Source organism: Rattus norvegicus, chromosome 2, assembly GCF_036323735.1.
Source record: "Rattus norvegicus strain BN/NHsdMcwi chromosome 2, GRCr8, whole genome shotgun sequence".
Taxonomy (NCBI): Eukaryota; Metazoa; Chordata; class Mammalia; order Rodentia; family Muridae; genus Rattus; species Rattus norvegicus.
The window spans coordinates 136,588,186-136,601,286 of NC_086020.1; the positions used below are offsets into that span (position 1 = coordinate 136,588,186).

Here is a 13,101-nt window from a genome sequence, read left to right on the forward strand (position 1 = left end):
GTTGATGAGCTTCTGGTAAAAGAAACCTGAGTTATAACATGTCAGAAAAATCCCTGGGTTTTTGATGGAATAACACTTTAAGTTCAAATCATTTATTCTATGATTCCTTAGACAAAATTCTTATTTTCTTGACAGAGAAGTTAATTTTTCTTTTCTTTGAATTTCAGAGCGTAAAACCCAAAACAAATCACTTTTTGTATTTCTAAAGAAATGGTAAAAATATAAGTTCTGTTAAATAGCATTATTACCTTAGAACTGTTTATTGAAAAGTACTAGTCAAATAATGATCTCTTATGATAAAAAAAGTCTTAAGACCCCTTTTGGGAGTTAGATTTAAAGTCAATCAAACAGAACCTAACTTCCTAACCTGAAAGGAGAAGACAAATGTGCCAAGAAAAAGCAGTCAAACATCGGGAAAGTAGATTCCCCATAGCTATTGGTTATGTAATTCTCTGAGTTACTTCCTCCTTCAATATATATATATATATTAGAGCCTATTACAGTTTATAAACATTCTTGACAGTGTGAACTAATTAAGCAAAACATAGGAGTGATAAAATGAAGTAAGCCTCAAGTCCTTTTTCAAAAAAATAATTCTATCTAGAGGCATTGTGAGAGAGATCTATAGGCTTTTTTTCCTTTTATTGGAAATAGATTCTTAGCATTCTCATATAATATATCCTTGCTGTCCTGGGTCTACTTCTGTACAGTGGGATATCCAAGCAGCACTGTGCATCAGTGAAGCTTATACAGTTGGGTGAGATCTCCACATGATCTCATCTAGTGTGTTATAGATCTCCCCATTTGGGTATAAAGGGGCTTGAAGGGGCGGGTAGGTGTTTTGAGGGTGAGTATATATTATCAGAAGTGTTGAGGTGCTAGGAATGCTGCATTTGCATGGAGAGGAATTCCAGGTGCTTGTTGGATGTATCCTAATAGGGGAAGAAGTTTAAACTGTAATTTGGCCACCAGGTTATATGACTACCTCAAGGGTGGCACAGGTTATGTGTACTGGGAAATGCAGGCCAGACCAAGGAGGAAAACAGTCCTACTCCTACAGGTCTCAGGACAAGACTTTGGGGATTTGGACAAGTTTCAGCCTCACTCTTGTTTGGGACTGGCTCACCATATGGTTTTCCAGCCTCAAATATTCTGATTTAGTTTTTCATCCCTACCCTCCTCCCAGTCTTTCCACCTGCTCCCCAACAGAGCTCCTTAGAAAAGAACTGGCTTCCAAGAAACAACAACCAGAAGTGACAAAATGGAGACTCCTGGCTCTTACAATCTTTCTGCCTCCTGCATAATTCCCTGAGCAATGGGGGAGAAGGCAGTCTCTCTGATGACAAGAGGAGGCACTGATCTATGAGTCTAGTGAAATATCATTAAGAGTCAATTCATTGATACTTTTTTTTTAGTGTTTGGTTTTATTCTAGGTCTCTGTTTCCTGGTTACTCAAGCAGTGTTGGGCATGGATTTTCTCCTGTGGAGTCAGCCTTAACAGACTTAAGTCAATGATTCCACGGGTTGGCCACTCCAAGAAGTTCTTTCCTTTCCTAGGCATAGGATCTTTATCGCACACTTCATTGGTAACATGCCTCCTGTAACCTTCTTCTTGTTATCTGGTAACGGACACCCACCCTTCAGGGTCAACTCAGCTACCCCTAAGTCCAAACCAAGTCATTTCCACACAGTTATAATGACTTAAGAACTTGAGACTTAATCTAATTAACATCAGTGCTAATTAGTGTCATTAAGAAATAGTTTCCCAAACTATACTCATGAAGCAGAAACAATACTTAAACTGTTCAGCACTGAGCTCTGGTACCCATCGTGTGGACTGATTTTTGCTAAATTCAAAACTAACCTTTTACTATAAATAATTGAATTTTAAAAATTAAGGATAATCTAGCAGTGTGGGAATAAGAAATAACCATAAGGGAGTTTAAAGCAAAATTCACAACACAGAAAAATTAGATTGGTTTTAGGTTTTAGGAAATTAAAAACACACAAATGTGACATTATGTAAGTAATATGCTAATTACTGTGATAAATAAGATTAATATCCTTATTTTTAGGAAAACTTAAATAAGGGGGAATAAACTTGTCTGCTATTCTTGAGATGGTAATAATTTATTAAGATTTTACTATTGTTGGAATATATTTTAACTTTTGAAGTATTTAGCCTGCATTAGAAAACCCTCCATGTCTTTCTGAATTAATAAAATTTAAAGGACATTTGATCTTAATTATCTTTCACTTCACAGTTCTTTAAACATCAAACATTTATTAGACCATAGCTATAAGCACCACCAGCTGGTAAGCAGGTGTTCTTACATTTAAAAACCACAAAAACCAGTAAGAGGGCTGTGAAGGCTCAACCTTCAAAGTTAGCATTCGAGTGAGCTTGAAAATGTAATTTTAAAAGGTGGAGACAAAAGCAGGGTTACCTTTACCCACCTGATACCCGCCTGGGCATAATTGGCTGAAGCCCTAATTCGTTAGACATAGTGTGAATTCAAGTTGAAATCACAGAATGGGGTGCACTTGGCAGAAGTCTCTGTGAGCCTGAAGCAGCACATGCAAAGAGTTCCCAGGCAGAATCCTGGCCACTGTGTAGTTTCATTAGACACACATTCAGTCCTATTCACTGCTTTAAAATAAGAGCAGACTGTTGACATAGAATCCAGTGAATTACTCAACCTTAATGTGTATAAGAATATTGAACAATTCATTCATGTTTTCATGGTCTTATTAATTAAATGTGTACTTTGGATGATTTCACAGACATGCAAAATGCATTCTAACCATACCATACCACCCCCTACTCATATCACTGATATCATACAGTTTACATTCCTGCATTAATGTGAATTTTACAGTGCCAAATTTATTAGATTCTTTCAGTAATGTTTTTCCTTAACAAGGAAGGGAAATGTTGCTTCATTCCTCACAGCTGCTTCAGAAAGACATCTGATCATTCACAAATTAGGCATTCTTCTGTTCTATACTTCAGACCAGAGCATTTATCAATGAAATATATATTATTACATGAATAGGATTCCTAAGGAAAACCTAAATTGTATTTACAAAAAGAATTCATAGCATATTCTTTGACTGGAAAGTTCATCCTACTGATAGAAGGAAAGAAAAAAGCAGTAGACAGAGAGAGGAGAAGGAAGGGGAAGAAAGGGGAGGGACAAAGACTGAAAGGGAGAAGATGGCAGGGAAGGAAAGAGAGGGCAAGGGGGAAAAAGGTGGGAGGAGGAAGAGGGGAGGGAAGGGGAGAGGAGATTTGCTTTTATTCTTCATGTAAGAGATTTCATAAACTTTGTCACCACAGAAACTTAACCCTAGAGATGTAAAAGTATAATTTCCAAATCTACTCATGCTTTTATGGTTTTGTTAATAGGTCATTCTTTGACAATTTCATACATGTAAAAAATACATGAACTCTGCCCTCTTGCTTCTCCCTAGTATTCCTACTTACCTGCCTTATTCCTTACAGATATTTGTCTTACATTTCATGTCTCTGATTAAGGCTGAAAATGACCTTTGTCCAGGTGAATAAACACACTGAGAAGTTTGTCTGATTCTGGGCCAATTTAAAGATCAGTAGTAATATTCTCACTGGGAACTGTGACATACCCAAACTTCTTAAAAGCTTTGTAGTTTTATGAGATCTCGAATTTTGTTATTCGTCTGATTTCTTGTCCTATGTAAGTCTTATTCAAAAGTCTTTATCTGTATTTGTATGTGGAAATATCCCCTACGTTTTTCTCTAGTAATTTCAGAATACCAGCTCTTATGCTGAGTTCTTGACTCATTGAGAATTGAGTTTTGTGTGAGATGAAAAATAAGTAACTATTTTCGCTCATGCTAATATTCAGATTTTCACAGACACCATCTCTTAGAAATTATGTCCTTTCTCCAGCATACACTTTTAGCATCTTTGTCAAAGATCATATATATATGGAGAGAAATAGATATACATATGGATATACATATATATCCCCTTAATTTTTACCATTGATCTATATGTCTATATTATGTCTATATGGATTACAGTATGATGCTATTTTAATTACTATGGTTCAATGGCATATAACCTGAAACCAGATATGCTGACACCTCCAGGACAGCTTTGTCTATCTTCCACATAAATTTTAATATCATTTTTCTGTATCTGTGAATAATGGTCCTGGAATTGATTTGTGTTGTATTAGAAGTGCAAATTGCTTTTGATACAATGAGTATTTTTATATTAGTTATTGTTATCTATGAATATGGACAGCTTTTCTGTCTTCGTGTATCTTCCCTGATTTCTTTTGTCAGGTTATTGTTGTTGTAGATTTATTACTCTCTCTCTCTCTCTCTCTCTCTCTGTGTGTGTGTGTGTGTGTGTGTGTGTGTGTGTGTGTGTGTGTGTGTGTCTATGGTGAATGGGACTGTTTCTCTGGTTTCTTTCTTTTTGTTTGTTATTGGTATATGAGAAGGCTACTTTTTGTGTAAATTTTGTATCCTACCACTTTGATGAAAAGTATCAACTCAACCATATAATTCATTTATTTTTTTTTACTTCTTTTCCTATCTATATTGTTTTTATTTCCATCTCTTGTCCTACCACTCTAGATAAAACTCCAGACACTATAATGAACACAAGAGGAAGTGGATATCCTTTGACCCTAACATTAGTGGAAATGCTTTTCTCCATCTAACAGGATGCCAATGTTTTGTACATTTGTTGTACACAACCTTGGCTCTGTTGAAATGTACTCTCTATCCTTAGTATCTCCATGACTTTTATAGTGAAGCAATGTTAGATTTTATCAAATGTCTTTTCGAGATCTCTTTGCACATTAATTTTTAGATATCATATGATTGATTTGTTTATGTTGAACCATCCTTGATGGAGTCCATGAAAGAAAAAGTGGGCAAATCCAGACAGATAAAAAGTGTCCAGTCAATCAATTACAATAGTGTACAGTGAGTGGTAAAAAGAGATATCCAGGATGGTGCAGATCCAGATGAACCAGGTTCTGAACCAACTTTGTGAGGATAGCTATGAAAGGTCACTTTTTAACTCAGTGTGTAATGTTAGATAAAGCTTTGCTTTGTGTGAAAAAGGAAGACAGGAGTTTGGAGGTAACATATAATTCCTGTAATAATGTTTTATTCATTAAGTACAGAAATATTGACATCTTCCCTTTAATGAACCACTGAAAAGATATTTGATATGGTTCCAGAGACTGTAGGAGATGGAAAAAATAAAGGACAAGGTATGGAAACCCCTATATACTGCAGAAACTCTTAAACACGGTGGAAAAATCTATAAACAGAAAGCTTTATACACAATGGAAATCCTTACACATTATGGAAAACACTATACACTATGAAAAGCCCTATATACTGTGGAGAGTCCTACACACTATATAAAAATGTTTTAGGTTCATTCAGAACCAAGTAAACGGGACCTGTTTTGAAAATGTGACCTGATTTCAGTTTCACAAAGAACATCCTAGTGGAGTCTGGATTAGAAGGAAACAAGAGACAATACTTTTGTCAAAGGTCACAAATGAAAAGCCTTTGTCCCACAGTTGAAAATAAGATTTTAGGTAAATGAGAGCAGAAGCTAGACCAACATGTACTATGAAGACGCTGCATAGACGGGATCTGCCTACACTGTTACTTCGCATACAGCAGATTAATGCCAAGAGATGGCTCAACGTGTGTAGACAATCGATGAGACAAAATCATAAACAGACAAGCTTCAGTTTAAAGTGGTATTTATTATCGAAAAGAAACATGGTGTTTAATATGTAAACTATCAAATATTTATTCAAATGTCCATTTGAAGGGTTTTCAAGTAAAAATATAGAGAAGACAGACATACAGAGAAGCAGCTGGAAGCACAAGTGGCCAGCTCCACAAATACAACTGAAATATAATTCAACAATGCAAATTGGAGTGACATCATACTGCACCAAAATGCATCCATATGAAAAGATAAACAAGAATTCTCGTCAGGAAGTACACTTGTTTCGCTGTGGTTTCCCAGTCATACAAATAGCCCGCAAACACCATCTAGCAATGAGTTTGTTACAGCAGCACTCTCCAGAGAGGGAAGTCATTAACTACAGAACCTACTTCACCCTCACACATCCCGTGTTTGTATACCAGTGCCAAGGAATCTGAAGATACATCTCTGCCGTGCTCACAACTCATCATTCAGCATCTGTATAGCCAGGCCGCCTTGCCCTTTAAGTATTCACCACTCAATATAAGATATCGTGTCATATTTGTACAAAATATACCCATCACCTTCCTCAAGGTTCAACATCACAATGCCAGGGTAAAGAACTCAGCCAGAGGTGAGGAGCCAGAAAACGTCTTTGTGTAGGCAGCAATGTTTTCATACTGAGACCGCCAGAACATAGGTACCATGCTCCTGCAATATGGAGAATGCTCCAAGGTCATGGGAAAACATGGTCTAGAACCAACACAGAGCATAGCAAGTTTATAAGTTATAACTGAAGCATAGACCAAAGGACAGTTGTCAACATAACCCTAAGGGTAAACTGGCTACCACTGGGCTAAAGTGATTTCACCAGGACCAGTTAAGGATGTTTACAGAAGAATGAAAGTAAAGCTAAACACATTTATATACAGTACCTAATACATTACTACAAACATACCAGCACACATATGAATATTTCTACTCCTAGACATAAAAAGAAAAAGTTAGTAGGCTAAATATTTAGATAAAACTTACAAACACATTTTAGCAAAGTAAATCCAGACATATTAAAATAAAGAGGATGATGGTATCAACTGAATTCTGAACTAATAACTAAAATCCTCCTTTCCCAGTGCACGACTACCATGTAAGTCTCACTACACAATAAGAACTACATGCTATGAAATTCAGGGTTCAAGTCTTACCAGAGAAGGAAGACAAATTAAGTTCTCCAGGCATCCAGCACTGCATTAGTGAAACATAACTACCTAGGTTTTTTTTATCTTGTGCAGCACAAATAGAAAACATACCTGATGCTTATGCTTGCAAAATTTCAACATGTTGAAAACTACTGACCCTCAATACCATTGTACTGAAACTCATCAACAGAAACAGAAATTCAAGGTCAGTGTCTGTGTTCAAAATATGCAAGTTTTGAAATGGAGAATATTCTGCTATTGCTACTAATTCTAGGAGCTTCCTAAGGGCAAAACTCTCTGAACATAGATAATATCAAGAAGAACCTCATTAAAATGTTAGTTGCATTTTTTTTACAGCAGCATTAATGAAATTGTCAGATAAAACTGTTGGCTAGCAAGTTTCTCTCCAAGAAGATAGTTAGGTTGCTCAGAATTATAAAATAATGCTGGTGACTTGTGAAATAAACACTATGACATATATACATGGACATAGAAAAATATTGGTATGATAATACAAAATGCTTTTGATTTAGAGTTATAAAAGTGCTATTGACTAGTATCTGAAATAATTAGAATGCTGTTATTTAATGTAAGTAACTTTTCCTGCTATAAACTCTCATTCATCACGAATAATGTTTTTTCTTCTATTTCCCCAAAGTACTCTTCTACTCTAAGACAAAATCTTATCATATTATTTAATAAGTAGAGTGATGGAGAAATTACAGGCATAGACTCCTTCCTAAATTCTTTGAAACAAGATCTTTCAATTTTAAGAGTAGGAACCCACAATGTCTTGTCTCCTGGTAGGATCTGAATGGAATTCTGAGTCTATGGTTAGTAAAAGGGTCATTAGTAAGAATAAGGGAGGTCTGACCACACAGGACCCACTTATCCATCCAAAGACCTAACACATTTTCCCACAAGATGCTGTGAAAATACCATCACACGGAGTGCTCAGAATACAGTTCCTGCAGCAAGAGTTAACTGAGCACGAGTCTTCTCTTTCTCAACCTGGCCTTCAACACTGCCTTTAGTGGCTTCATCAGGAGGTAGTAAGGACATAGCAAGTAGGTCCTCTAAACAATAATTCATTCACTCTTAAACATTCGTAGTGTGTATGCCGAAGTGTGTGTGGTAGGTGTGCTTCCTTTTGAATTGCCTCTGACAGCCACAGGGCTCTCAGATGCATAATGAGTAACTGGGTCTTTGAAAGCATTGTCTATAAACCTGGGCAGGTGGGGACTGAGAGTACAAAAGTACCTTTGTTCTCTACAGGCTGAAATATACCACGCAGCAGGGAGCCGTCTGAGGCTGAAACCACCCTCTGTATTTCAAGCCAACTGTAAATAAGGAAGAGAAGGGAGGAGCAGATTTTTTTCATTAAGAAAAATCTTAGGAAGTGAAGTCTTTCTACAGTTACCACCTTGAAGGCATAACATCAAAAACTGAATTGCAGGGAACTGTGGTTTTATGTAAATAGAACAGAAATGATAAAGAAGAAAGAGTAACAGTGTTGTCACAAGTTGATGAAGAAAGACAAGGTCTGATAAAATGAATAGGTGACCTCCTATGTGCCCGTGACGTATGTTTTTGCACCACTTATGACACAAAGCAGACAAGGCATTCATTTTGAGATACCAAATAATAGGAAAATTCAATAAAATAAAGGATTGCTTGTAAAATTGGTTATTAAATCACATATTTTAAACTATAATCTTAGCCATCAGAGGTCTACCTAGAGGTCACACTTTTAGTTGTCAAATATATTGAGAATAGACTTTTGAAATATTGTTTGTGGGGGAAATTTAGCTAAACTATATATGCAGGCAATCGTTCTTTTATCTATATAATATAAACAGAAGTTATGCAAATGACTCATTATCTTCTCTATAAGCTCTTTGCCATTACACAATGCCATGACTTAATTTCCAGCTTGTATGATTAGGGGCATAAAATATCACCCTGCATTCTCTCAGCCCTGACACACAGTGTATCATGAAGCCAATGATATTCAAATGAAGTTTCTTGAGTCATTTCCTTTGAAATCTCAAATATATTTCTCTCCAAAAATAAGAAAAAAAGAGCTACAAATAAAACCTCATTCATTGTTTTTCCATTGTTATTCACAGCCTAACACAGTAGACATCACTGACTTCTGTATCACATAGACCTTACAAGACAGCCCTAAATGGTTTTTATGTGAATATTTCAATTAACATTGTATTTATATATTTAAAATGTGTTTTACCAATATTCTATGGTTACTTTTAATGGAAAAATTATGAAAACTATTCACAAAGAAAATATAGATATTATAGTATCCAAAGTATATGTACTTTTCCTTGTCTTTAAAATTTTTTCACATACATTTAATGTAGATGAGTGTTTTGTCTGCATGGATATATGTGCACTGTGTGCATGCCTGTATACATAAGAGGGCACTGGGTCCCCTGGAACTAAAGTTACCCATGTGGGTGCTGGAAATTGAACTCAAGTTCTCTGCAACGGTAGTAAGTGTTCTTAGAAGCCAAGCCAACTCTTCAGCCCCAATCCCTGATCTTCTTTTAAAAATATATAATCTTTCCAAAGGAGGGCTAGGTATGGGATCCTGGAAGGAGTTTAAGTGCATTAGAGACACCTAAACTCATGCTTAATTAGCGTCTCAGGATGCTCACATACATTCAACACTGATATTTCCCTTCTTTGCTACATGAAGGTAAACTGGTAGTAACCTTAAGTTGTCTTTTCACACCTCAGTAAGAGGCTATCAACAAAAGGGAGAGAAGCAGGCTTTCTCAGCATCCCGCTCACCTGTAAACTGAGATGAAATAGGGACTTTGCCAAGGGCTGATCTCAACTGGCTAAGACTTCTAGCAAGGAATGGTCCTCATGGTAGTCACCTGTTGCTGTTCAAATGACAATTAAGAAAACAATTTAGGCAGACACAGAAGGCAATCTGAAAACTGGAATGTTTCTATATGCATATTTTAGTGTTATAGAAACTGCAGAGCATGGAGAACTAATCCCATCAGTTGTCCTGACCCTGTACCTGCAGGGCTGGGGAGCAAATGTGCACACACTGTGGGTGTACACTCATGAACCCACAAGCAGACCCAGACCCAGTCATGTTTGCTAAGAGAAATGTCCAATCTCCCACTGAAAGACAAGAGCAGGACCTGTTGTCAGCTAAGCAGAGCCACCATTTACAAGAGCCACTTGAAATCAAAGGGGAGAATCTAGTGCTTTATATCTTCTAGATATAAAGTAGCACTATAAGAATATCAATCAATGGAAATATTTATAACCGTGTAGAATAAAATCACACCTAAGCTTTGGAAATCTTTACCAGATGCCTTAAAAAGTTACATGTTTGACACTTTGTATACAAAACAAAGAATATTTGAAAATAGAGTATTGTATATTTTAAACTGTGTAGGCTGCATTTAACTCTGTATTGTAGCAATCAATTCGTGTTTTTATATAAACATTCAAATATGTACATCAGCACGAACATTAACACATGTAATCACATGTGTACATACATGCATAAATCTAAAATATGAGAAAATTTACTTTGTATAAAAACACACATTATAAGTGTGCAGGAGTATTTCCCAAATAAAAATCTGTTTTACATTATCTCACTAACAATTATGAACATGAATCCCATGAATAAAGGAACTGTGTGTTCTCTTCTTCAGCATAGGCAAAAACACAGCCCCATGGACAGTACTTTATAGAAATACTGAGTTTCTTTATGCTTGGTTAAAACTGCGTTATAAATTTAACAATACAAAAATGTCTTAGAAACGAGAGGAGGAATGATAAAGTATAACCTGACCAGCTTGCACACAGACTGGCAAGCAAATGACACAATGAGGACAATCAGCGAGGGGCACATGAACCTCAGGAAGAATCGTGGACCACAGGACCTTCTCCATGGCTTTACTCTGTTTCATAGGTAATCAGAAGACCCTGCCTTGATACATCTCATGGGTCTGGTATAAAGATAACAACATAATAATGTGCACCTCTAGCCACATCTGACAGAGATAGACGTCAACAAATGAACACTATGTTAGCCCTAGAGACTAGACTTATGGTTTGGAAAAGCCCATGTTAATAAAAACAAAAAACCTGTTAGCAGTTCACTTAGGGAAATAAACACTTGGTTTGGCCTTCAGAAACAAAGTCAACTTTGGGTATGTATTAAACATTATTGATACTAAAAATGCTGAATTGGTGAATTGTTCCAAATTAAGGTCATCATTTGTACTTTGGGCAATTATCTATGAACTCAATAGCTTTTATTTGGGAAAATACTTTTTGTTTGTTTGGTTTGGTTTGGTTTTTTCCAAGACAAGGTTTCTCTGGGTAGCCCTAGCTCTTCTGGAACTCAGAGATTCCCTGCCTCTGCCTCCCAAGTGCTGAGATTAAAGGTATGTGCCACCACAACCAGTTCAGGATAATTTTTTAAAACATTTTGTTTTTAAGTGGTCAAAATATAAGAGATCAAATTTAATTCACTGTGACCATGCTATGCATTTAATTTTCAGATGTTAGGAAAATGTTTTAAAAATCCCACCATCACATTAATCCCATTTGAACACTGCTAGTGTTTTTCTAACTCAGACTCGACGTCAGGGAGCTGAACGACATTACTGAAGACTCTCCTTCGATAGGTTTGGTCACAGATCCCTCTTTGGCAAATTGAATTATAAGTAAAGTGTAGAGATGAATGAAACCGCCTAGATTTTTCAAAAGTCAGTTGAAAGTCTTCCTAAGTGGTGGCATGCATTTCTTGCACAGTTCTTATGTAAAGCTGTGCCTTTATGATGGATCCAGATAGTTTTATCCAGAGATATTTGAACAGAACGGTAAAGGGGATGCACACACTGTCGAAAATCATCCCCAGGTAAAAACAGCCACAAAGTTAAAGAAAAGGAGAATGAACTGCTAACCCTGCGTATAATGCGGTTTATAGAGATGAGGCCTGATGTTTGGAGTCTTGTGGGCAATTTCTCCCATGCGGGTGTTGGACTGCAATGAGCGAAACGGTTTTATCCACTAAGACGTAAATTACCAAAGAGGTGTCTCACCAAGGATGTCATACCAAACCATACAGGTTTTCAGGAATAAAACAAACAAACCACACTGAAACGTTACAAACCACAGTGACGTTACAAACACCGAGTTTCCTGACAATAAACAATGACGTAGTTAACCTAACAAGTTCTCAATGACTTTAGTTCAAACACAGTTTAGGATTGCGTCATAAATGTTAGCCCCTGGGAATGCTTCTTTTGTTCATTTAAGAAAATTAGAGTATAGACGTATCCCAACGGTAGAGTTCTTGCCTGGCTTTTGGAAAGCCCTGAATTTGACCTCCAGCTACTCTCTCTTTCTCTCTTTCTCTCTTTCTCTCTTTCTCTCTTTCTCTCTTTCTCTCTCTCTCTCTCTCTCTCTCTCTCTCTCTGTCTCTGTCTCTGTCTCTGTCTCTGTCTCTGTCTCTCTCCTCTCTCATCTTCATTTGTTCTGATGCTCTGAGTATAAGCCACTGAAAGATAAGTGACAGCCATGTTGGTCACTAAGGGAAAACAATCCAAGATCAATGTAAAAGTCATTCTGCTTCCTTTGCTACAATAATGACTCTTTTTTTTTCAGAAAAATAAAAACAAAATCCTTTTCACAGTATAGATGTCCCCAGTAGGTAAAGCTATGTTTACAGGCCTCATATGTACAGAAACCATTTTGGTCTTCTATTCAAGGTTCTCAGTCACGATAAGAAATGTTGTAGAGAATGATACCCAGGTGCCAATGCCCTTAGGTTTCTCCTTTTCCTTTCCCTCAGCAGATAGGCACTAGACTCAAGAACTGTGAGCTTGCCCCACTGTATGACTTGCATATTAGCTTGCTACAAATATATGGAGTTACCGGTAAGTTGCTCAGAAATTAATTCAAATACACTAGAGGCTATGATTAGAGATAACCAATTCCTTTAGCCCATCATCAAAATTGTGTTTTCTTGAAATAAAGAGCCATTTTGTATCTCAGTCCTGGGCAGATGGCCAAGGATTTGATACATTAAGTTCATAATTCTTTAGAGTCTTCTGGTACAACTTCTAGTATAATCTGTAATGTTCTGGTTATTCTGTCTGTAAAGAAATA

At 36.6% G+C, this 13,101-nt stretch overlaps 1 protein-coding gene across 4 annotated transcripts in view; it reads right to left on the reverse strand.

Moving 5' to 3' along the window:
* Positions 1-13,101, reverse strand: part of Slc7a11 (solute carrier family 7 member 11) — a 135,649-nt gene that overhangs the window by 55,274 nt on the left and 67,274 nt on the right. For 2 of the 4 annotated variants that reach the window (XM_063281786.1, NM_001107673.3), the window contains one exon: positions 5,767-13,088. The exons of the other annotated variants lie outside the window; for them this stretch is intronic. In XM_063281786.1, the coding sequence (XP_063137856.1) occupies positions 13,024-13,088 (65 nt within the window). In that variant the 3' untranslated portion in view covers positions 5,767-13,023. Of the gene's footprint in view, positions 1-5,766; positions 13,089-13,101 lie in introns of those variants that run through there. 4 annotated transcript variants of the gene reach the window in all.